This window comes from Trachinotus anak, unplaced genomic scaffold (assembly GCF_046630095.1).
Source record: "Trachinotus anak isolate AG129_WGS33_773 ecotype Australia unplaced genomic scaffold, CSIRO_AGI_Tana_v1 ptg000004l, whole genome shotgun sequence".
NCBI classification, from domain to species: Eukaryota; Metazoa; Chordata; class Actinopteri; order Carangiformes; family Carangidae; genus Trachinotus; species Trachinotus anak.
Window position 1 is genome coordinate 19,358,488 of NW_027273855.1, and position 26,683 is coordinate 19,385,170.

The 26,683-nt window shown below is 39.8% G+C and overlaps 2 protein-coding genes across 4 annotated transcripts; one reads left to right on the top strand and one right to left on the bottom strand.

The window, feature by feature from the left end:
- On the bottom strand, positions 1-3,395 carry lsm14b (LSM family member 14B). Of its 3 annotated transcripts, none has more exons than XM_071476741.1 (8): positions 2,581-3,395; positions 2,321-2,484; positions 2,083-2,212; positions 1,762-1,944; positions 1,504-1,563; positions 1,230-1,391; positions 819-954; positions 1-721 (listed from the first exon to the last, which is right to left on the bottom strand). In XM_071476741.1, exons 1-8 carry the CDS (start codon positions 2,699-2,701, stop codon positions 565-567), a joined length of 1,113 nt encoding a protein of 370 aa, XP_071332842.1. In that variant the 5' UTR covers positions 2,702-3,395; the 3' UTR covers positions 1-564. The 3 variants fall into 3 exon arrangements, with proteins under 3 accessions (XP_071332842.1, XP_071332841.1, XP_071332840.1); XM_071476740.1 differs by having other exon boundaries at positions 1,504-1,575; XM_071476739.1 differs by having other exon boundaries at positions 1,504-1,590.
- On the top strand, positions 3,388-18,242 carry LOC139620816 (transcription initiation factor TFIID subunit 4-like). Its single transcript, XM_071476734.1, has 16 exons — positions 3,388-3,768; positions 3,932-4,747; positions 5,948-6,102; positions 7,217-7,336; positions 8,512-8,667; positions 8,831-8,953; positions 9,155-9,244; positions 10,481-10,708; positions 10,880-11,015; positions 11,440-11,557; positions 13,769-13,938; positions 14,024-14,154; positions 14,262-14,387; positions 14,615-14,671; positions 14,774-14,893; positions 15,011-18,242. Exons 1-16 carry the CDS (start codon positions 3,501-3,503, stop codon positions 15,176-15,178), a joined length of 2,982 nt encoding a protein of 993 aa, XP_071332835.1. The 5' UTR covers positions 3,388-3,500; the 3' UTR covers positions 15,179-18,242.
- Positions 18,243-26,683: the final 8,441 nt, after the last annotated feature.

Below are 26,683 nucleotides of genomic sequence, written 5' to 3' on the forward strand. Positions count from 1 at the left end.
TTCAGCAATTCTGGTTTATTTACATTATTCTCACTTGTTGCTTCTAGATAGAAGTAAGCAATGCACACGATTTAAATACACTTTAGTTCATTTTATGTTAATAGTTTACAACATTTGTTGATGAAATATAAGTACAAATTATGATGAGTACTCCCAAGCTGCAAAGCCAAATACTTTTGTTTAACATGAAACAAACACATTTTAAGGAGTGAAATTTCTCAAAAAAAAAAAAAAAAAAAACCATTTTTCAATCCCATTTAATAGAAAAAAAATAATAATGCTCTTCAGGCAAATTTCCTGAGGGGAGGGAAAAAAAAAAAAAAAAATGGATCTTTTAGTGTGCCATGCATCCATATTCAAAATGGAGGAAGGGAGGGAGAAAAAAGAAAAAAAAAACAAAAACGTAAACAACAAAAAATCCATTCTTCAAGCCAATAGAACTGCTTTTGCTCATCATCATGGCAAAAGACACCAAGACAGGTAAATTTGTTAAACATAAGGGAAATAATCAGTGGAGGTTGTGGGGGTGGAGCGTTTTAGTGCCCTGGTGTAAAATGCTGACCTTTACAGCTGTCCACTCCTGGTTCTGTAAGACAGAGTCTGAGGAGCACCCCTTCCTCTTCGTCCAGTGTATCCACCTCTGAAGCCCTGGCCCCTGAGAAACCGTCCAGGGACCCCAAAAGTCTCCAGATTGCGCTTCCGCTCCTCAGCCCATGTTAGTCTGAAAACGTTTGTTGAAAGCGTAAGAGGTTGAAGCTTATGTACATACAGGAGACATTAATGTTTCAGTATTGAGGATAAAAATGCCACTGGTTTACCTGAATTTATTATCAGATGAGATGTTGTCAAAGAAGGACTTTGCTTTGTCATAGTAGCATTTTGGTCCAAAATGATCAACATCTGCAGCCAAGTGCGATTCCTCTTTTTCTTTCTCTACTACGTCATGATTTGCATCTACAGACAGAGACATGCACTTTATGTAACCTGGGGGGATATGCCCTGAAAAACCTCACAAGGGGAACACCAAAATAAAAAAATTCTCTCAGACACACACACGCAATTAATTTAGGACTGACCTGCAAGACAGAGTATTTATAACAGTACATCACTGTATGACACAGTAAAGCTTAAGCTGATCCTTCAATAAGAATTTAGTGTTAAAAAAAAAGAAAAAAAAAAAGATGAAAATGCAGTGGTGCATTTGTGATCATCTGAATTAATGAACTAACCTTTTATATTCATCCTGTCCTGCCCTTCCCTCTCCAGTTCCTCCTTAATAAACTGTGCATTTGAAGAATCAAAATCAAAGTCTGTGTCAAATTTAAGGGTGGCAGATGGCGTATTAGCCACCATCAACTGGCCTCTACTGCGGTTCCTGCGCCTCCGAGCTCCTGGGATTACATTTTTAAAAAATAAAAATAATAATAATTGCATTGCTTGTTAATAGGAGTTCTTTCCGTAATTTGTGTCAAAGAAATCAATAACTTGTATGGTAACAATTACCTTGTCTTCTTCTGGGTGGTGGCCTGTTTTCATCATTCTGCTGCTGAGTTACCTGCTGAGCTTTGGGTACAGCTAGGCCTGAATTCACTTAAATTCAAATATATCATTTACGCTCACTTTAGATTGTTTGCAATTGCACAGATAGACATGCAGAAGTTCCCACACAATTGTACAATGTTTCAAGGGTGTTAAACAAATGTCTATTAGTAGACATAGTATTTTATATTGCCTTTCATCACTGCAGTTCTGCATGCTTACTGGTAGTTCCAGAGCCCCTTCTTGTCTGGGAGCTGTCTCCTCTTGTCCTCTGGGGCCACCTCCTGTCCCGCCGCTGCTGCTCCTGCTCTTGGGATGGAATCAAGCTTCTCCTCTGCCTGGACCTTTCCATATGAAGAGTTTGAACTGCCTTTTCCACCATGGGGCCCCTTCTAATATGTAAACCTAGAAGCACAGGTTCTGCATGAAGAACACATCTAAATACTGTAGCATGTAAACAACCAACTTGAAAGTATTCAGGTAGACTAAGGGTGTGAGTTTATAGTCAGTTTACTTGGAATTAATCCATGTTCATTGACTTACCAAGACCAAGAGCTGCAGCATATTGTTGATTAAGTAGTGAGCTGGCAGCAAGCTGGTTGTAGGCAGGCATCCTTAGGGGGCTAAATGGGCCAAGAGCTGAGTAGATGCCTGAGGCGCCTGCACTGGATGACTGAACAAAAGATGTTTAACAATTCAACTCACATTATCTAGACCTTTTTTCCCCACTTTTGGATTTTCTAACAGTGGGCTGTGAACCATGCAGTTCATGCTCATGTACCTGTACTATTGCAGGATCCGGGGGCAGGCCATGGTGAGATCTTGGAGGTTCACAAAGTGTAATATCCTTAATATCACTTCCCCGGAAAGTGATGTACTCATAGATATCATCTTTGGGTGCTGTTGGTCTGTCAGTGGGTCGTCCCTCAGTTCCAAAACACTTGACTAATGAAAAGACAATGTCTGAGTAAGCTAACAAAGTGACATGCATGTTTCTGTAGAGCTGCTATCACCCCAAGTAATTAGGCCTAGATCACTCACCTTTTGCCAGCACAACTGTAGAGTTTACTTTATCAATTGTATACAAAATCCCCTCATAACGATTTTGGGCTTTTGAAATTAACCCTATTTTACAGCCAATGTACGGCTTTGCTGAACTCATGGCTTCACAATATTCAGACCAGCTGCGTACAAACTTCCAACAGAACGCACATCACATGCCAGCACCCAAACCGTGAATGGACCAGAAACAATTTATAGGCGTCCACAGGTGACCTGAAACCACGCCCACTGATTGGCTGAAACGCACCTGGCTACGAGACATGCACTTATCCACAGTCAGTCTGCGGGGTCAGTCGCATCACTGATGAGGAATCTGATTCTGGCATAATTTGTAGTTGTGATTGTAATATTTATTTGGGCAGTGTGTGGTGTGGTATTTTGTCCTGATACATGTAATTATTTTGGTGTCTCTGAAATGAATATGCCACATGAGTGCTATATGCACTCCTGTAGCGTCAAGAAGCCTGAGCATATTATGTCTGGCAGCTGCTCATCTGCGCTCTCAAGAGTTTGACATCCAAATAGCCCAACATGACTGCTGTTGGTCGGAGAGCGCTGTGGCAGCTTCTGCGGGTCTCCTGGAAAAAATAGCAACAACGCAGCCATTTTGAGTCGTCTACGATAAAGTCAAACGGATACAAAATGCTTCGATATTGTGCATAAGTCTGCAAAGACGTGTTGCACTGCACAGAAACTTTTCCACACAGTTTCTTCGACGTGATAAGGTCCCGCCAGGAACAGCTCTGCGAGTGGTATTGTCGTTTTCCCGTAGAGCTAAGACCCAGCGCTGACACTCCGCACTGCTGCTGGGAACCATTTGTTCCAGCCTTTATTTTCTTCGACGAGCCAATCACAGCGCCCGGTGAGGCTGCGTCACGGAGGAAGCATCCAATCGGCGCATGCGTCTCACGAACGAGCGTAGCTCTGCAAAGATGGCGGCGGGTTCCGATTTGCTGGATGATGTTTTCTTCAACACAGAGGTGGACGAAAAAGTAGTTAGTGATCTGGTCGGGTCTCTGGAGTCTGAACTTACAGGAGCAGGTCACGTCAACACAAGGGCAAGGGTCCAGTCTGCAGCAAATCACGTCGGCAATTCATCTGTAGGTAGTAATTCCAATGTTCAGGGCAGCAAAATGGGACTTTCACAACAAGAGCTTGCTAAAGCAGGTAAGATAGCTGCCCGCTCCGGTTAGCTAACATTAGCTTATTTTGGGTCACGTTGTTAAACTGATTATAGCTAACTTGGCTTCACTTTTGTGTTTCCCGAAACTAATGCGTATCGGAGAGTTGTTCGACACCCCCTTGTTTTCACGTGTTTCCGCTGCTGTAGGGACAGGGGTGCAAGGAGGTGTCATTAACAGTACGGGATCGCCCGGTTCAGGCATGGATGGAGCAGCCGGGACTACATCGGCGGCTGGAGCGAGCATGACAGCCGCTCAGAGTCAGTCCAAGACGGAGACAGCTAGCGGAGTTGTTACAGTAGTATCGGATGCAACATCTTGCGTCGGGAAAGCTGGAACAGCTGGTGTTCAAACTTTGAATGGAAGTTCCGTCGTGGTGAACTGTCATATCGCCGGGGGCGCATCTGCTGACAGCGGCGGCAGCAACTCACAGCCCGCTGTCACACTTGTAAACAACGGAACTATTTCTGTGAGCAAAGGAAACGCGGCAGTTTTGTCTGCAGCACCAAGTACTATTATTCGGACTTCCTCGGCTACTTTGCCCAACGCTGTCACTTCGCCCGTGATTTCGTCTCAACCCTCTGTGAAAAGTGTACCCACGGTCACGCTTGTGAGGCCACCTATGCAAACTCCAACTAACACCTCACAAAGCGGAGGCAACCCTACCACAGTCTCAGCAGCACCAGCCGTCAGTGTTTCCAGCACGACCGGTCCTCTCGTCAACAAAGTCGACTTCACAAAGACTATAATGCAGACTGGTGTCGTGGCTTCAGCGGTGGCCACAGGGACAACAGCGACCCTGAGGAGCCCAACTGTTTTGCAAAACGTGAGGACTTCAGTGCCGTCAACAATCGCCGCAACTCCTCCGGGTGGAATACGGGCTATTGCTCCACAGGTGTTGGCCCCTCGACTCACTCAGCCTCAACAAAACGCCCCAAGTATCCAAAATATTCAGCTCCCACCAGGTAACTTAGTTTAACTTAGTTTAAGAGCATCAGATGTCAAGTCAGGTGTGAAACCGTTTTTCCTCTTTATGCTGTGTCAAGCAGCAATAACTTGTTGCTATCAAACTTAAACCCTACTTTGTTTTATTTTTTACACGTTTCCTAGCAGCTCTTGTATTAAAAGACAAGAAATGGTTTGTAGTAACTTAGCAGAGATTGATTTATTTTTTGGGGCCACAGATTAGAGATGGGCAAGGTACTAAGTGCAGACCAGGTGAAAAGCCTTTGTCAGCGCTCTTATTCCTCCCACAGTACATCAAAGTAGCATTCTGTTGCAGTCTATTGATTCTTCTTTACTTTGTCTTGTTAGAGACAATAGCAAACTTCTTGTATCAACAGCTGTGTACTGTATAAATCTATGTATCCATCCCCTGTGTGGCTTTAACAGTTTGTGAAGGCTAATGGTTAGACTTGTACTCTAATGCTTTGCATTGGCAGGTTTCGATTTTAACCTCAGGGTATCAGTGGGATAATTCAGATTTTTTTTTTTTTTTACATAGAGCAGCATGAATTGCTCAAATGAGGAAAAGTCTATGCATAGAAAATAGCTCTGGGTGGGAGTCCTGTGTATAGAGCTATCCCAACCAGAGAATGGCTGGTCAGGCTGATCACAAGCTGCAACAAACATCGTCATTAAAACAGCAACATTTTAGCCACAACATATAATGACATGTATCCCCCTCTTGATGCTTCATTCTCCCAGCTGTCATCTCTGCAACTTGTAGATCAGTGTATTACCGTGTACTGGAGCCAAGTCCCTTATCACACAGCCAGTCAGCTTTTTCACTGACAGGGCAGGCAAAACACCAGGCTCCAGTGCACTATAATGCCTACAACAAAGTATCAGCTGCAAGAAAAAGGTTTTACTTTGAGTTGTGTTGAGGATGCTCAACAACCTATAATTACACATTGTGTTGTGACTCGAGATGCTTGTGATTAATAGAACCATGCTTATGGCTCCTTTCGTTCTGACCGCTGACTGGATGGAAATCTCTGTACATACACCTCCTAGCCGAGGTAATATCTGTGCATTAGTAGACCTACAAATCCATACCCCCTCATGTCAGAAAGTACGTACATACAGTATATTCATGAAGTGGATCAGGATAGAAAAGCCCTGACCTTTGACATCTTAACCGCCTTGACATTTGCCTCTTGCAGGCATGGTCTTGGTTCGCAGTGAGAGTGGACAGCTGCTGATGATTCACCAGCAGGCCTTGGCTCAGATGCAGGCTCAGTCGCAGTCCCAGAGCGCCATGACTCCACGACCTGCAGCCCCCACAAGCACTCCACCTGTCCAGATCACGTCTCTACAGGTACCAGGACGGCTGGATACATGGCCACACTCTCAAACAGAAAATGTGACTCAGTCCTGTGAGGTAGTCATGCACAGCTCTGATGTACTTGATCAGTCTTTATGCGGATACTGACCGTGTTGAGTAGAGTGAGTATCACCCAGATGTGACTGAATGCAATACTGTTAAATACTGTTTCTTTGTCACTCTTATTATATAACTGTAGCAACACAATTCTTCTGATTAAAGTTAACATGAACTTTAAAAGATAGCTGGTGTATAAAAATATTCCCTTATAGTTTGTAAATGACGTGTAGGTACAGAGGAATGATACCAATCACTGCGAGGTATGCAGATTTTAAACTGAATCAGAAAAAAGAGCAGACATAATAGATGTGTTCTCAGTTTCAGCTGATACCCTGAGTTTAGGTATCTGGAAAGAAAAAGTATGATCTCTGCATCTTTAATACAAGGCCCAAGCAATATATCATTTGAGCATCCCATAACAACAGTGTTGAATAATGAACACATTTTTAATAGCTCCCTGCAAATGTTTCTGTGTCATAAGTAAAGTTAGACACATTGTGTTATAATATACAATACATACAATTTAACTGTCTGATAGTAAAAAATAGCAAACTCTGTTTTTTGGTTACATTGTAAAAAGCAACACCCAAAGTCAATTTGATGTATTTTATATTTCAGTCTGATTTAATTACATTTTGGTTGTTGTTTCATATGCACGCTGTGGCTGAAAGGTAAATGACCAGTCAAGTGGACTGCTTTATTTAGCATGTGTAAAATTTTGTATCCAACTTTAACATAAGTTAAGAAATGGAAAGAAATGCTCAAAAAAGAAAATTGTCAGTGGAAAAATGCCACATCTGCTGTTTGAAAATATTTTTATTTAAAAAAGATGACATGGAGCAAAACAAGAATTCTTTCTTTCTTTCCTGAGGGAGCTACAGAAGTTCAAAGTATTTGTACGGTGAAATTCTGTAACTTTAAAAAAGTGTTTTGCATTGTCTATTAGAGAAATCCTAAGCAGTGCAATATAATTTTTCTGGGTGTTGTTCAACTTGGACATTTTGTGTCATGTGTAACACCTCCTTTCATATCCCCTGTTGTTCTGCAGGCTCCAGGCACATCAGTGCTGGCTCGTTCAGTTACCCCCACCACTATTATTAAACAAGGTTCCGCAGTCCAGACTACTGTGACGGCCACCACCAAACTGCAGAGGCCTCCTGTGCTGCAGGTAACTCCACCACACATCCCTTTGGGCACTTAATTCCCTCTGTAGGGTATAAAGTTATCAAACACCAAATGCCATTTAAAAATTGCAGGGTCCATCTGTCCGGGTCGTGCACCACAAAGAATGGTAACTAATATAATGACTCAGTTCCATTAAACCAAACCTGGTTTCTGCAGATACTGAACACTCTGTAACTATTGGGTGATTGAGTTAAAGCAAACCATTTGCTCCATTTGCCCTGCATCTGCTTAACTCCCACAGATATCCCTCCCAATGTTGCTTCACTCGTTGTGCTTTGGCGTTGCTTGGGTTAGAACTGCCAACAGCATGCACTGAAAAAAAAATGGATTATTCCATGAACAAAACCAGGAGGAGGTCTGAATGCTGTCAGTATGTGTGGAGAAGCTTGTTATTTTAGATAAACTGTTACTCACATTTGCATTTCTCATTGAACATGCGCGATTGTCCGTCATTTTCAACCTGCTGGAAACAGCTCTGCAGCTCTCGTTAATCCTGGAGAAGATAGAAGTTTCCCAGAATGAGAAAGTTAATACAAGGCTTTCACTCTCATGCCTAAAATAGGGTTAAATCCATGTCTCTTGGACCAGATAGGATGGATTTCTGAAATGCTTGATAAAAAACAGACTCGGACCTGTTTCACAGGTTGTACGGTCATCTTGTTCTGCTAAATAATTGTAATGAAGGGCTGGGTTCCTGTGTCAAGGCCAGCACATTTGTTTTAATTTCTCTGTCTTCTCTGGCTGGCCTTTTGGTTGCTCACTTCGAGAACCTTGCTATTTGCATTAATCTTTGTTTGTGACTTATGATTGTTCTGCTTGCCATTAGAGTCCCCTTAAAGGTTAATACTTGCTAAACATCATTGTCTGATTTGCAGAGCACATTTTTATAACAAGCTTTATTCTACTTTGGTGGTGGAAGAAGAAAACTGTGAAGCTCCCAAAAGTGAACGTTGGTTACAAAGCGTACAAATATCTGTGAAAGGAAACACAATATCTAGCTCTTTACTGGAAAAACAAAACTTGGAAAACAAAATTGTATTATGTCCTAGTAAAGTTGAATGTACTGTTCTCTGGGAACAGACATGTCAAAATTGTTATTCTGACCTTGTCATTTTCCAATGTCTCATCTCATGACTGCACATTCACTGACTCATATAGAACACCATCATGCTGGGAGGAACTGCCACCACCCCGGGTCAGCCGCTAGGAACGCCCACCGCAGTACAGCCTGGATCTGCAGCCGCAGCAGTAACACAGAGGGTAGGGCCCCTTGGAGCCACTGGGACCCCTGTCACTCCGACAGCTGTCACAGCTGTAAGAGAGAAGTACTAACCTTGAATGCGTAATCTGTCAAAAATAGAATAATCAACTACATATAGATATTTGTTCGGGTTTGTTTTGTGTCATGCTCTACATTTCTGCTATAAATCTGATGTGTATATTTAAGGAAAATGTTGTTTGAATGTTGTGCTTGCAGGAGACACTGGAGAATGTGAAAAAGTGTAGAAACTTTCTGTCCACGCTGATCAAGCTGGCATCCAGTGGGAAACAGTCGTCTGAGACTACAGCCAGCGTGAAGGAGCTGGTCAAGAACTTGCTGGTACATTTCTCTTCTTGTTCTTCTTCTTGTTTTTCCATCTTACCCTTCATCTCTCTCTCTCTCTCTCTCTCTGTTCAAAATCTACATCATTAGAAGTCTGCCCTCATCTTAATACATTGCTTGTTATTCCTTCAGTATGTTTTCTTAACTTCATTTTTTTTCTCTTCTCATTCCACCTCTTTGTCTATTCTGCAACAACAGGAAGCAAAGATAGAGCCTGAAGATTTCACCAGCAGGTTATACCAGGAGCTCAACTCCTCACCACAGCCGTACCTTGTGCCTTTCCTGAAGGTGAGATCAGCAACAAGCTAGCAGACATCCAGATATACTGGCTGATGCAGCTTGGTACAGACTGTGGATATACAGACCTTGGTTGACATGTACCCACTCCATGATGTGTGCGATTGCATCTTTGTGCTCACCAGGTTGTGCTGCTGAGTGGAGATCTTGCAGTTTGTGTTACAACAAGGCACAAGCTATAGTGATATTCTGCACTTGTGCTACATGTACTTCTTTTAGAATGACATGGTGACGTGGCTACACGACTCCGCTCCTAACCAGTGCTCACAAAGACTGCTCAAATCGAACTCAAAAAGTGTAGGTTTCTACTATTACATTGATACCGGTTTGCACATCCCTAGTCCTCTAAAGCACATAATCTATCCTCATTAACGTCAGAGTTTCAGCACATGAACATCGTTAAAGAGTGTAGGTTGCTGCATTTTCTTTCCATTAGATGACCAAATAATTAAACCCTGTAAAATAGCAGTTTTTCCTCCAGTGTAAACACTGGCACAGTAACGTTAAAGGAGGTGAAAGTCCACTCCATTTAGCAAACATCTTTACACACAGACTGGTATAATTGTGTGGCTTTAATAGCTGTGCATGGGACTGAAGCTGAACTGATGTTGCCAAACCAGGTCTCGTTTAAACATTTATGACCAGGGGATTAAAATGTGACAGCAGTGTGTTATGAATGGGTTCAACAATGGGTTTATTATCATCAAATACAAGGTTTTTGTGTAAAAGTTGTATAACACCAACATGCTGAAACTGTATCTTAAGCTATTGTGAAGAGCTAATAGGCATCCAAAGGTTTCAAAGAGAGAGAAAAGGAGCCTTTTCTCTTAATCCACAGGGAAGTCAGCGTGTTGTCTACAAAATAATGCTACTGCTTCCTGCAACTCCTCCTTATGAATAGGTTTTTTTGTGTTATTTTGTGCTGTTGAAAAATAAGTGAACACACATCAGTGCTATTGTTCACATAAAACTGAGCATATGTGCACACAGTGATATTCTCAGGACCTCCTAGTTCCAACAGTCCTTTGTGCTTGCCCTCATCCAAAAACACAGGGAGTGCAGCCACTGCTTTGTGTGTTTGCTCAGAGTACAGTATATCATAGAGACTGCACCGTACGTCTCCAAGTGCTGCTACTTTTGTTTTATAATAACCAAATCTCTCCTGTTTGGAATATGAGTGAGTGACTCAATCAAGCGGATGTATGTTTCTTTTCTTTCTGTCCTCAGAGAAGTCTCCCAGCACTGCGTCAGATGACCCCAGACTCAGAGGCCTTCATTCAGCAGAGCCTGCTGCCTCAGCCCAGCACTCAGCCTGCTGCAGCAGTTTCCACAGCCCTCACCGCCGTAGTGCTGCGACCTCCTCTCTCCACTGCCGCTACTACTGCCACCAGCACTGCCATGACCAAAACCACAGTTATCAGCCTCACTCAGACACCTCACAGTAAACCAGGACTGGTAATTCTAATACTAGTGTGATTTTTTTTATTTATTTATTTTTATCTGTATCTGACTTTAGTCCATGGCATGCACATAGAAGTGAAAATCCTGTATTTTAGAGTTTATACTTCTATTTTGGTTTGTGCTATGATTCTGTGTTTCTCAAGCTTTGTCACTGATTGTGCACAGATTGTGCCACAACAACAGGGGACGATGGTGAGGCCACAGGTGACACTGGCTCAGTCTCCCATGGTAACAATCAGAGGACAACCTCATAGCCGCATCATTGTAGGCCAGCCACAGGTGGTGAAACAGCTGCAGACAGGTGTGTGTTCAACAGTCACCTACACTCCTTTTATTTCTTCCATTGTATATTGTTGTTTTGTGTATTTGGTGCATCATAGTGTCCAGTGAGAATTGGTGGACAGAACTAGATGCTAAACAAATGCATTGACGAGAGTCACTGCCCAACACAAAAATACATGGTTCCACCTCAGCATGCTTGTGTTTAGTCTTTTGCAAATTCACTATATACAGTACAGAAGTGCTGCCACCTTCTGGATACTGTCTGTAATTGCAGGACACTATGCTTGTGCAAAAATGCCAAATTTGATTCTAAAAAAAAAATCAGAAATGGTATCACTGTTACGGTGCATGTTTTAAACTGCATACCGACAAGTTTAACTGCAATTACATTTGATTTTTCTCAGATATCAGCAAAAATCTGAACTTGCCTCTGTCATTGTTAGTTCCAGCAGTGAAGCAGACGTTGGCTCCAGGGGCCAAAGGAGTACAAGTAGTCAGTCAGGCCGCTCTCACTGCTGCTCAGAAGAACAAGCTGAAGGAAGCAGGAGGGGGAACCTTCAGGTCTGTGACACATTCAGATGAATGTTGCGTGAAACATCGGTGTCCAGATAGTCAGCATTTTAAGGAGTTTTAGAGATTTAGTGACACATTCTCAGTACTTCACATTCTCAAAAGCAACCGAGACAGAACAGAATTATCTTGTCATTATATTTGACGTTGGCACTATCATCCAGTTTTTAGCAAATGCAAACCAACCTTTTTCTACATTTTACAAGATAAATATGGTGTCATCATTTTTTTTTTTCACATAATGGACAAGCATTTTTGTAATTGAGTCATTATTAGTCGTTTTTTAACATTCACTACTTCCAACTTATAAATTATGAAAATTTGCAGCTTGTTTTTTTCTTAGATGATTTTAAACTGAATAAATATAAAATATTTGATTTATTTGTTTTTTTCTATTTTCTGACATATGGCCAAACTATTAATTGTTTAATCAAAAATTGTCCAATTAATCAATAACTAAAGTATTCATTAGTTGCAGCACATGTATGTTCAGGGATATCAGAAGAAGGTGTTATTTTTATAAAGCATAGTAGTCATGCTTTATATATCAATACCAGAGCAAGAGTCAGATTTTCATTTACTATTCATATCACTCTCACCATCATGGTACAAGGCAACTTGTCATCCTGCTCTCATCAGCTTGTGTGTCTGGATTCTTTTTTTAATGTTTTTTTAACATAACACCTCAACAGCAGAAACACAAACTGTACTACAAACATACCACCGACACCTCCACACAGCGGAACATAACGTTTTTGGTTAACCTTGCTTAAAATTTCATGTTGAGGAAAAACCCATTTCCTTGTAATAAATCGCACAGTGGTGTGATAAAGTCGCCCTGATGGGGCTTTGTGCATTGATGTGAGGAAAAAGATATTGAAAATGCTGCAGAAACTGCGAAAAGCTGTTCAAGCAACTGCACAAACAGATTCACTGTGCACCATGTAAAACTGAGTCAGTAAAATTTGAAATTAGAAGAAAGTATTCGGCCACAGCAGATGATGGTGGGCTAAAAGAAAAGGAAAAGCGACATGAAGTATTACATTTTAAGGAGCAGTGTAACACGATCTAATCAAGTTCAAGGTTTTCTGAATCAAAGAACACATCTGCAACCTGTCACATCTGTGTCCTGAATTTATTCAGCACTACAGCTGTAACTACTACTGCTGTAAATCAGTCAGTTTAAAAACTGTCAAACTGAACGTGCCAGTTTATTGTCCTGGTTTTTGTTCCTATTTTCCCACCCTTGTGTTGGCAGACACATTTGCTAATTAATGCCACAATTCTCTGAATTAATGATTTCATAAACAGTAGAGGTTATGTGCAGTATATCATGGTAGTTACTCCTCAGTCAAGAAAAACTGAACATATTTCTGCATTTACAAAAACAGAGTCAAGCATTAATGTCCCAGAGAGAAAATTCACAAAATCACAGACAGCGGTTAGTAAGAAATACAGACACGCAGGGCAGGTGTAGTGGATTGCATCTGATTGTACGGTTGTAACTAAAAGACGGGTTTATACTGTCAGACAAAAATGTGAACATAACATTGTGATTGAGATGCCCAGGAAAAAAAGCAGGAAGTGCCAGCACAGACTTTTAAACTGCTGAGACAAATCAGACTGACCGCAGTGTCTGTCTGAAAGATGTATTCTTTCAGTTCCTCTTCTCACCAGATGACTGTTGATATGGACATTTTACTGTTTATGAACCAAAAGATGGGGAAGGAGAGATTTAACCATGCGCTGTGACAAATATGTTGCACTTTAAAAGCACTCTGTGCACGTAGGTGATTCTAGGATCTTTAATAAAAGTAGATCTTAAGGTCTTAAATTGATCTCGTTGTCTCTGAGTATGATCCTTTTGTCCAGTGTAGTTTTTATGTTATGACCAGAGGGCACTTAGCATTTGTGTGTTTTGCCTTGATATATAAACTGCACTTATGGTTTTATAAGTGCAGTTGTTTGGTCAGGCTCAGTAATTAGAGTGCTTAGAGTGATGAATTATCTCAGTATTTACATTTTTCTAGATGTTTGGGTATTTTTCTAGCTATATGACAAAGCTGCAGCTGAACAAACCTGTTGAGATTATTTCATGTAAATGTACTCAAACAAAAAAGAGAGCCCAGTTTCAGTCAAAAAAACAAATAAATAAATTGTGTTTGTGTTGCTGTGTCTCTCATCACTTTCCATTTCATCCAGGGATGATGATGATATCAATGATGTGGCCTCCATGGCAGGAGTCAACTTGTCAGAGGAGAGTGCCCGTATCTTAGCAACCAACTCGGAGCTTGTCGGCACGATGACTCGTTCCTGTAAGGATGAGGCCTTCCTGTCCACCTCTTCACTTACCCGGAGAGCTCTTGAGATTGGTGAGACACGGAAACTTGAGAGAACACGCACAGCACGTTCTTGGTTTTAACGGTTGTCTCACTCTGTCTCCTCCTGTTGTGACAGGTAAGAAGTTTGGTGTCAGCGAGTTGGGCACCGATGTGATCAACTTCATTTCCCATGCTACACAGCAGCGACTACAAAACCTGCTGGAAAAGGTGTCACAAGTGGCACAGCAGAAGAACATAAACTTCAAGGTGAGAATTCATCACAGTAATTTGAGCATTGGCGAGACCCATTGACATTTACTCTGTTTCAGCTTCTCTTAATGAATCTGTCTGTCTTTAACCTCATCAACCTTCAGGAGGACGAGCGGTCTGAGCAGGTCAGCGATGTGCGAGCCCAACTCAAGTTCTTCGAGCAGCTGGATCAGATGGAGAAGCAAAGGAAAGAAGAGCAGGAGAGAGAGATCCTCTTGAAAGCTGCCAAGGTAACAATACTGTCGAGAAACAAGGACACGCAGTGTCATCGCTGCACTATCGTGACTGCATAGAGAAGGCGAGCGAGCGATCTCAGGACAGTGTCATTAGTATACATTTCCTGACCTGCTAGAGAGCAGACATGCTAACTATGAGTGAGTGAATGAATAAAACAATCGATTGAATAAATGGAACATATCCGTCTTGAAATATTGAAGTGTCCTCTACATTACTGCAGTCTCGGTCACGGCAAGAGGACCCCGAGCAGCTCCGACTCAAGCAGAAGGCCAAAGAGGTAAACTTACGCTGCCATGAGTCACTATGTGATTGCTTTCTTTGTGAAGTATTATGATGAGGTGGTCTGTGGGACTCATCTGTGTTATTATACGTGTTCCAGATGCAGCAGCAGGAGCTGGCTCAGATCAGGCAGAGAGAAGCCAACCTAACGGCGTTGGCAGCGATTGGCCCGAGGAAAAAACGAAAAATGTACTCTCCCATTAGAGGTGACAGTGCGGAGGTGAGGAATATGGAACCATTTGATACAGACGAGTTGTGCTTATTTTGTTCAAATTCATGAAAGAGCTTGATAAAAGACTAAATGTTTATCTTGTGTTTGCTCCATTTCACCATCCAGGGCTCAGGGTCAGGGCCCTCGCAGCCTGGAGGCTCCAGTGGAGCCGGGTCCAGACAGTTCATGCGACAGCGCATCACCAGAGTCAACCTCAGGGACCTGCTCTTTTGCCTGGAGAATGAAAGAGGGACCAGTCACTCACACCTGCTCTATAAAGGCTTCCTGAAATAACATCCGCATGAAAATGACTCGCTCACTGGCATGAGATGACTGTGAGCTCAGACGTTCTCTGTAGGTACATTCTTTGATCACCTACTGCTGAATGAGGAGGCGTTTGTGTACGGGAAGAGAATTATCTGGAACACTGAAGGGACATCAGCCTTTAAAAAGCTTCTACAAGCACAGACCTTTCGTATTTTCAGCACGGAAATGGAGCAAATATTGGAACTGGGCCCTGATTTCAGCGTGCCCCTCCGCTTGGTTTGCTCCTCAGAGACCAGTTGCACTCAACCACACTTCCCTCATGCACTGCCTCATGCTGCACAGAAGAAACATGTCTAACTGAACGTGACACTTCAGATTTGAAAACCTTGTCAGCGTCATTACACTGATATCTGGGTTGTAGCAGCAAAGCTCTGTGAAGTGGTTCCATGTTAGATTCATGTGCAACATTCAGGTGCAGCCCGATTTTTACAAAACTGCAGTAATGCGGATTTTCTCGACCATGTTACCGTAAACACTCTGTTTATTTAAGTTGTTAACAGAGATTTTAATTTATCACACATTTCTAGTATATTTTAGCAGCGTTTTAATGCCTGTGGATTGTTTTACAGAGACTAATCTTGACTAGTCTTGTCTTCTGCTCAGTTGCCTTCTTCAGATTAAGCCATATGGATTAGAATGTGTTGTTCATTTTAAGTAACTTCATCTATCCAACACTTCTCTCCAGATGCGTTACATTGTTTTGTTTGTCTTTGCTTGATTGTAAACAAAAATGATTATTTATATGTGTTGTGCATGGTGTAACTACAGGTGTTGGTATTTGAACTCTCACTGTGAGAATTCATGACACAGAGGTTTTCATTCAGATTCTGGCACATTTACCACACAGACTTCAGATACTTTACATCCCTATCAATAATTTCTGATGCATATCATAGTGGGTGTTTTTTTTTTTTTTTTTTTTATCTCCACAGCAGTCTGTTTCCAGTAATTTCTTCAGCGATGGTACAAAATTCAACTGGCTTTCTGTCAGTATCCTGGTGGCAAGCTGACTGGCGAGTCATTTAGAAAATCCACGAATAATGAAACCTTCACATTATGAAAATAATTATCTGGATTTGGCTCTGTGCTTCTTGAATAATGTCACCAAGAAGCAGAGCTACCAAATCATGTTCCTGCCTTTTATAAATGTCACACAAAGACTTTTTTCAGATAAGAAAGTGCAATGTTTAAGTAACTTCTTGTTCAAATGTATTTGGGCAGGATGTTTTCTGTGATGGATTGTCCATCTCAAGCACATTTCTTCTCTGTTTTTTGTACCATTTATAAAAAAAAAAAAGAAAAAAAAAAATGTAGGCGGCTGCTTAATGTTACCCCAAAAAATCAAAACTATTATGATTTAATTTGGATCCGCAGTTGCCGTTAGTAATGTTAAGTATTCACGCTGTGTCGCACATGTGCTATAATGTAAATTTTAGGAAATGGAGTATGGAGAAATGAATCCCGATAATGTTTTGATCGCAGTCCTTTAAGTGAATCACACATTTTTAAGTTGTGTATCCACATTTTGATATTTTACTGTATGATGGAGGTCATAAAAGGCAGAACGAGGATTGCACTTTGACAGATCAGTTTTCTAAAACTAATTGATCAGATGAACATGCCCACTTTATAACTTTTTATATTTTTAGTGCACATACTAATTTTGGTCTTTATACCGTTTGTCATTTTATGAAAGAATGTTTATGGGCAAATTTTATTATTGTATATACTTAAGTTTGTTATTTGTAGATTTATCAGTTGACAAGTTCAAATTGAGAACATTTGTCATATTTTTCATGCATATAAATATGTCAAATAAGACAAATATGATGCTTTTTTGCCAATATCTTGTACATTTTGCACAGCTACTTGTTTATATGTAAATATATGAATTTAAAAGTTTTTAATTGCTATTTTATAAAGGATTGAGAGAGAATGATCTCTATTAAAACAAAAAAACAAATATCTCTATCTTGATTGTCTTAATTACTGTGGCAGGTCTGGTCGTTCAGGTCTTCTCAGATCACAACGGAGCCTAAAATACTCAAAGTGTAGTACACAAGTGATGGCAGCGCTGTCTTCACTGAGGCGTTGTCCTGTATTTTCTGAGACCTGTCAGCAGCATTTGTGAACAAAATGACTGTCCAAGAAGCAGTCGAAATAAAGTAGAAAGTGGTCTGTCTCAGACGGCCCAAATATAGAGAGAGGACGACATAATTCGTTAAATCGTTTATAATTTATAATGAGCCAAAAAACTGGCCAACGTTTTGATCTTTTTCTTTCTAAACTCTGTCCTTGAATTTTAGAAAGTAAATATTACTGTAGCTTCTTGCTGATTCAAAGGAAACACTCAGGAGGTGGTATGGGTTACTCACTGGTGCTGGTGTTGATTGTCACATGAACAGTAAAACACTTTCATGATATACAAAGATCTCTGAGAGTATATACACGCAGTAGGAATATGCTAGAGATGATGTTTTCTGTTGTGGTTTGTTAACACTTTGGTGGCTGTGTTTTGATTTAAATCTGTAAACTGAGCTAAACTCCATGTGTCGCTATACATCTTTGAAAGTATTTCTTTTTTCAAGTTTGCACCTGTTAATTATTTATTTCAAGCTATAGGATTTGACAACGTATTATCATACATTGCAGTGGTAGATTTCAATTGGTCCATTCTCACTAAAACACACATTTTTGCACGGTAAACAGGCTGAAAATCCAAACTGAACATTTTTACTTTTTGTTGACTTTTCCTCTTCAGATATTTCCCCCCAAACAGTTGTGTTATAAGGGGAGGAATTCAGAAGCACACCAGCCCTTGCAAATATTAATAATAATTAATTATAATTAATAATAATATCCTGTATTGAAGCTTCTACAGCATCACAGCAGAGGGAGAATGATGAGGCCAAAATCAAATAATTAGGAGCCCATTACTGCTGGATAAGACAGTACATTAAGCATTCATTTCATTCTAACCTTAAAAAATGATCAAATTTTTTTCTATAATAAATAAAATTTTACTGGCTTTGACTGTCTCCCTATTATCTCTTTACTAGATGAGCAGTAGCAGGATGGTGATGGCAAGCCATGTCTGATATAGGTTGACATCATAGGTGACATCACGGACCAAAACTGAAAAATCTATCAATTCAGCTGAAGTTTAGTGGTTCTTTCAGATGACAGTGTCATACACTGTGTCCTTACATACATAGTCAAAAAGCGTAATCTTTTATTTATTTATTTTTACATGTATGTGTTCAGTCAAAGTTTAGCTAAACTCTATTCATTCACCACAACAGAAGACTGAAGAGGGAGGTGATGTTATATCCTACTAACTCAGAGGTGATACAAACTGTTTATTTTATTAATATTTCTAGAGCTTGTTCCAGTATGAACTGACTATTTCTAAAGCTTGAAGGCATTCCTTATTAAAAAAACAACAACAAAAAAAACTAAACAAATATGTAAATCTGTCATGTGATTGAGGTGTAAAAACTCCAACTGCTTCACCGACTGTTATGGGCAGCAACAGTTGTTCTTCGCCGTTATTATATTTTACGGTATGAGCCAAAAATGTCTCATCCTCCTTTATACACTAAGTGCACTTTGATCACTATAAATTCATTCTATGCCTCTTGAATTTATATCTCAGGGATAAAATATGCCTAAATCATTGGGACTTTTGTCCTATCATGTTCACAAAAGTGGCTTTTCCTCTCTCAGGCAGTAAAAGTAGTATTTATGAGATCTGGGAGTGAGTGGATGAAGCTGGTCATGGTATAATACTTACAAAATCACGCTATCATTATTCAATCTCTGGTGTGACATTTTATGGATATGGGATATTTTAAAGTGATCTACTGCACAGTATGAACACATTTTGAGCTCCTTGGCAACAATGTGACGTTGACGCAGAGATACAGTACAGCCCACACTGGTTCAAAATCAAGGTCTTTATGAAATGTGGACACTCTTTTCCTTCCATATCTCAGTTCACCACTTTGTTTTCCAAGTGGATGTCAGTATCTCATTGTACTGAGTTGTGCACAGTTTTAAAAGAATTACCTGTGATTGGCAGGTTTCTGTTCAGTGGAGAGGGCAGACCTGGTATGCAGTGCCTGATGTGTGAATCAGGATGGTTCCACAGGGGGGCACTGTCGCACCACCTTACAAAGACAATACATTTATCTCTGACAATCGCTGAGCCTTAGAATACAGTATGAGGCATCTGTGGTTGCAGCCAGTATAACCTGGGTCCAGATATTGCATATCCTTTAGCACCATGTGTTAGATCTGGTTTTATTGGTTGCAACAATAAAAAAACTGTCATTTCTTTTGAAGCACTCTGAAAAGTAACTTTTGTTTCCAGCTGCAATATGATTTTATGCCAGCGCTGACTTCCTGGCTTCTGCTACATGGAGGATCAGAGAATATCTGCACACAAAACACACACACACACACACGCAGATGGACATCTCCGTTAAGGATCACACCAAAGCACTTTCTTCTATTCCTTCAGATTTGGTGGATTTGAGGTTTAGACACTTGTTTGTTCTGTTCCCTCTGCAGACAAGGTATCTCATGCCTGTTGTTGCCCGAACCGTTGTCTTCGTTGTCTTGATATCCAGGCATAGGCTGACTTCTAAGTCTTCTCCAATATGAGTCGTCAGGCTATATTTGCTTATGTTACTCTGGGACACCAAACTCAATTTCACTTTCTTGTTTGATTTTGCATAATGAGCGGCTGCTGGCTGCTCACAGGATAATTTCTTTGAGTGACAGCTATGAAGATGACTGAATTTTTTTTTTTTTTTACATGTTTCAATATATTCTAGAAGTGCAATATACACTCTTGAAATGAAAACATGGCTAACCAGACTTCATTGAGCCCTGATACATTGCATGTGGTTTGAACACCTGTCAGTGGAGATCATAAAAGAGTTTAATAATTGTGTGAGAAATATGCAGGTGGAAACATAGATTATTGTGTGTAAATATTTCTCCTCTGCCATGAAAAGATAATGTGGCAATAAGACAAATTGGGCCTGTTTATCACATGAAAATGTTCTCTAATAGTTCAATACTGACAGCCCAAGGTAAAATATATTTATGTCTACAGAAATACGTGATGATGCAAAGTGCAGCGGAGCTGAAAGTGAAACTCCTGAGCCATAGATTATTATCAGTGTTATGCAACTTATACTTTGAAATATTAGTAATATTAGCATTTATTAATAACATTAAATATAACATAATACAATCTGTGATTTACAGTGTCATTTCATTGTATAAATCAAGTGCAACAAAATGTGTTAACAACTTTGTTCAAAATAAATAATTAAAGAGTAAAAGGGGGAGAATAGTCAACACTTGACATTACAGCTCGCACACATTGTTCTTGCTGTTTAATTACAAAAATAATACTTATGCCTCACTAAACCATAAAGATTAGGCATGGCATTAGATTAGCTATGTTTGATCCATCACATTATTACATTACTTTATTATGTATTAGTTTTTCCTCCTCAGATGATAATAGAAGCCTTCCATAGCTGTACAGTTGAGAAAGGTTATGTTTGTTTCCTACTCTACCTGTTACCATGAACATGCCCGCTAGGAGCACATTTTCAACCAACCAATTCTCAACTTGTCCTTACTCCAAATCATACACTAATGTTTGTTAGTAAGTGAAACTTAAACATGCATTTTACAAAACACGGTAAGAAACAGGTATACAGACTGTAATGTAATGCATGACTGTTCTCCCCGTTTTACTATTTAATTACACAACCGACTTGTTAACACCATTTTTTTTTTAACCAAACTTCAGTTTTGTTTTGAGTACTGAACCCCATATGTACCCAGTATTTACAAAGATATTTCTCCTTTCCTCTAAAATTCCCTGGTTCCCTGTTGTTTTCTTTCACCTAAGCTACATTTATGTACCAGCAGGAAATTGTAAATATTTTATTCGTACCTGATTCATACAAATAAATTACGTTCTCCTTTGTATTATAAAGTGTTACCAATATTGATATTTAAATAAGCCAGAATGCTAAATGCTCAGTACTAAAATGAAGCCCACTCAAATTAATAATTAGTTTTACAGGTATTTCATCATTAACCAATTTATATGACAAATTGAAATTTTAACCTGATGATGGTCAGGGGATCACCAAAATGTATTCTGACAGCAAAATTAATGCAAGTGGCTTACCAAACTTTATGGCAAGATTTCCATAGCCTACATAAAGTTTATGTCTAAAGTTAAATCTATGCTTACTTTGAGAAGTTCTGGGTGAGGCCCTGTGCGCTGTCCACAACCAGTGCTTGTACTAGGTTGACCAGTGAAAGAGCAGTGCCGAGTCTGGCAAATAGCAGACATATCAGAATAGTAGTTAGTAGTTAGCATCTTTCATTTGTTTATGTTGTTTGTTAGCTTGTTAGTTTGTAACTAGCACTGGCTGATGGTTTACTCTGCCTGCCCCCTGTCCCCACAAGCTGACGGGATTGACTCCTTAGGTTTGTGACATATGGCAATCTGGATCAATTTTTAGGAGACTGGTTTAGTTGGTTTAGTTCCAAGGTGGAAATACACAGTCATTGCGTTGACTGCTTATTTCGCTTATGATATTATATAGAAGAACACCATTCTGACAAGTTAACTTGATTATCATGAGAGGGCATTTTCAAAACCAATGATCCCTAGAGGATCATGAACATTACTACAAAATTTCATGGCAGTCCCTACAATAATTAACTGATACGTCAGTCTAAATCAAAGTGGTGGACCTGTTCTTGGTGTGTAATATCAAGGCTTTCGCCATCAGATCACATCATAACCACTTCATGTTTTCTTAACTTCCATTGCTGTGCTCTGCTCAACAGCATGTTCACAGAGCATACCTCAAAGCCCAAGTCCTCTATTAAGTGTGATTTGCCACTGTTAAATAGTTGGTTACCAATTTTACCATGGTGACCAGAGTAGATAGACCAAATAACATAAAAACAACATGCTTATCTGTTTAGGAGAAACTCACCATGAGTTAAAATGCCTTCAGGTCCAGTGCCTGTATTTCTTTTTGATTCTGACAATTCTCTGTCAGCTTTTGACCTTACAGCTGTGAGCCGCTCTGTTTTTTTTTTAAATCTGCTCCCATCACTGGGGGAAAAGGTGCTGATTGAGCTCTGATGGAGAGAAAGTGTGGATGAAACTCCAGCTAAAGGAGAGAAGGGTTTTCATGTGCTGTAAATAAAACATAAAGTTTAAAACATGAGTTAACACCAACGATAATCCAAAATGGAAATTAAAAGATTAAAAATTAAATACTGACCAGATAAAAAAATGGCAGCATTCCTAAGCTATATTATTAGGAAGTAAGATTTCGTTACAGCAGCATCCAACATTGCCCCCAATTCCAAATGTCCTTTAGGCTGCACCTTGGCATTTTGAAACTCAACACAATGAGCTGGAGACTTTTAGAGATTTGGAGCACTAAGGCAGATAAATACAATGTAAACACAATGGTGAATTTTTGGCTACAGCGGGGCTAGCCCTATAAACTGACTGACTGACTGACTGACTGACTGACTGACTGAATAACAAAGATACACCATTAGTCAGCCAAATGCCATGTGACTCAGAATTAAGGTTACGCCATTGGATGGGCAGCCAAGGGTTGGGGTTTCCCCATTAGTTGTTGCTCTTTTAAAATGATTCGGCGCGAACAAGCATTGTTGCAAACTTGGCGTGTTTGTTGCTAGCTTAACTTTTGGTTTGTTATTTTTCAAAAAAGCACCTGATGAAAAATGTAGCTACTTTTTGGACAAACCTTAGTCATTTTCATTGGTATTTCCCCGTGGGCGCAAGTTTGGGCTTTCCCCTCCGCAGGCACACCTCTCCAGTTGACATGAATCAGCCTCTAACTTTCTCTCTAAGTAAAAAGAGCTGAAATCACAGCACATGGTTAACATGTAGTCTTAATGGGCTGTGTTTAAGTCATCACTTACATATCGCACTTGTTCCATTGTCTGACAACAGAAATAGAAAAACATGTAAATGAGCCATTGTGAGGATGTCTATGTCCTCATGATGGCACTTAACTTGTACATCATCTTAAAAAGATGCTTGAATAAAATATTTAAATTGTAATTTTTTACTTGTGGCCTAGCAGTAAGATAAATTAGTTTTGTCCATTAACAGAAAATTAAACTGTGCAGAATATATAGTAAAGACAGAATATATAGTAAAAATAGTCTCTTCTTAGTACTGCAGTAAAATATACAGACTAAAAAAACTGTCAAACAAAAACAAAGGCAAATAAAACTGAATTTGAACATTGAAGTGTAGAAAATGAAAAGATAGACGCCAAGATGATATATTATCTCCCTGAATCAGAAATGTCAGTTTGGTTTCCACGTTAATAATTTGGGAAACAGATCCAGTCTGCCTTGACATTCTGTAGCTGTCTGATCTGAAAGGTTTGGTTTAGGGTTACAATGAGAATCATGAAGCTTTTAAATATTTGCACTGTTTGCTGCTTTTCACCCATGTGTGAGTGTATGTGTTTGTGTGTGTGACGGAGTTGGTGAAACAATGTGCTTGTGGGAAGCACATTTATTTTTAAGTTGTTCACTCTCAAAGTAATCTTAGAAAACAGGGAGAAAGGCGAAAAGGTGAGAGTTGTAATTATCAGCTTTAATACTTGGTATATCCAGTGTTCTAAAGCACTAAATAATCTACAACACATTTCAAAGAAATGAAGAAAATAAAACCGCTGGCAACAGTTTTAATGATTTCACTTATCATTTACTTTTGAACAAAAATAACTGTTTTTGGTTGTAGGTCATGGTACCTGAGGTTGGAACTAAATAGTTATTTCCACTAATGATTGACTGGTTGGAGTGGTCTCACCGACTTACAGTCTAATTGCTGGACTGACGATTGCACTGACTTGGCAGCCATGCAGGAGGCAGGTTCCCAAATCAAATTTTTCTCTAAAAGGTCAGGGTAAACCCATGCTGTAGAGGAAACTTCATGGCATTAAATCAATCTGAGGCTAGACAAGCTCTCATCTCTAACAATAATATTATAATTCATCCCATAATGCATTTTTCTTGTGTATTGGATGACATTACTCCTCTCAGCGAGGCAGGCATGGTTATCCAGTAGTTTCATGATCACGTCACTGTGGGATATATGATGCTGTTTTCTCTCAGGCCTAGTCACAGTTTTTAAGGAATCATTTGGTCATTTATAAAGACAATGTTACATGAGACACATTTCCAACCTGCTGCCACAGAGACAAAGAGCCCAGTGTTCACTCAACTTATTATCTTGGCAGCAATTAGCATTGACTTTGTTCTCTGTGAAATAGAAGAAACGTCTTGTATCATCACAGACCCAAGTGTTCACACTGGTATTTTTCAGTATTTTCATCGTGCTTTATGTGTTAGATATGGATTTCCATTACTCAGCTCATTCTGGAAGCGAAGAGAGAGGAAAAAGGAGGTCCCTCAGGACTGAGAAACAACCTCCGCCTGCATCCTCTGTGCATAATTGAACAAATTAGCTATGAACAGCTGTTACCTGTTAAAATGACCCTCTTTCATTTTATCGCCATGGACAAGAGGTCTGATAGCATCTGCATGCTACAGCTGTCAGCCATTCTGATTAGCTTGCCGATTCCTGCTTTCAATATATCATGACAAACATAATTACCTCAACATCTCATTTTATGGATTCTACAAATCGCCAGGCACACAGAGCATGCCAAGTGTCCATCAATTACAGCCACGGTCTGCTGGTAGCCAGTCCAGTTGGCTGCTTCGACTTTGTCAAACCACTTTCTCTTAAGAGAAAGGTCTCTAATTTTACTGTAAGTGAGTGTCTAATGCTGTTTTACTTTTAAAAATTAAAATTATAGCATGGGGTAATTGTAGAAGTACATGAACCTCATGGCCTGACCTTACAGCCTCCCCTGCTCGGTTTCATCAATGGTTCAACTACCTGCAGCCCGACAAGGTAGAGAAAGACCACTTGCTGTGACATCGTCCTTTTACTAATCAAGCAGAGTGAATTCAAGAATGGAGACTTGGGCAGTAATGGCCATTTGTAAAGCTTTGGCATTCATACAGTTGAAGTTAAGTGGCTGTAAAAGAATAGCTATAATCATAAGTGTACAGTTTCATTGCCTTAAAGTGACTGTACAGAACTGCCCTTGTAAGGGATTTTAAACATAAGTCCTCTGTGAGAGTGGAAATCTCTATTCACAATCTAAAACAATTAAACAAGAAATAAAGGCAGAACTTTTGATAGAGTGAAGTCTCCTGCTTTTCAAACAATACAAGTCATCTTGAAGAAAAGAAAATCACCAATCAATATTTTTGATGTTATCAGTGGATCAAACAGTATTTGTGATGTGGAAGTGGCCACTCAGTCACTTGTGTGCCATAACTCAGATGAGTTTGCTTTTTTGGCCAGAAACATTACTATTCTGGTTCACGCTCACTGCTTTCATCAGTGTTGCTACCAGCCACAGGAGGCAGATGTTTTCAATTGAAAAACATCTATAAACCAGCCCAGCACCAAACGGCAGACCCACTGAGTTATTAAGCTGCTGCTAGCTAGCTGGTGAGCACAGCGGAGCATTCAATAAATAAAGAGGAGTGAATACTGCTTGAATTTGTCAATTGGCCAAAAAAAAACAAAAAAAAACAACAGCTGTAAATAAATGTTATTTTTACTTCTAGTGTCTAGTCAATGAGTAAAAGACTACTGTTTGCTAACACATTCACTATAAAAAACACACGGAAAGGTGATAATATGTCAGTGTTTTGTTCACAGTTTGTTGTGCAAAAAAGTCAATTATAGCTGGTTTAAGTAACATAAACACAAAAAGTGTTACCAGCATCCTTTATGCACATCTTTTTAAAATTTTTATTAGGTCTGTGGAAGTTGTGTGAGAGAAAATATCATGATGATGAATAGTAAATTAACCGCATTTATATGTGTCTTATAATTTGCCCCTCATTCACACATTGACACACGCACGCGCTCCCTAATGGCACAAAGCTATCAGCTCCCAAATGAGAAAAATTATTTTCACACCACGATTGAAAGAAAAAAATTTAAAAGCAGGTGTTATTTCCCAACCCCAACAACTTCCATCATAGTTTACTAATTACTAGAAGAAGCTGGAGCCAAATTCTTACACAAAACTCACACCTTAATCTGCTCGTGTCTTTCTGTGGTTGAAAGAGATTTAAATTTATAATTTCTAATCAGTTTCTCAGAGGAGCCGAGGAAGAACACAGCAGTAATTGATCTGTACTTCAAAATTAACATTAACTTTATTATAGCTGTGTGTGTCTTAAGTAATGTTTGCATCAACCAGCTTCGCCTTTGAAATACTGCACATTATTCCCTGAGCCAGACGATGCATCATGTCAGAGCCATATCAAATCATC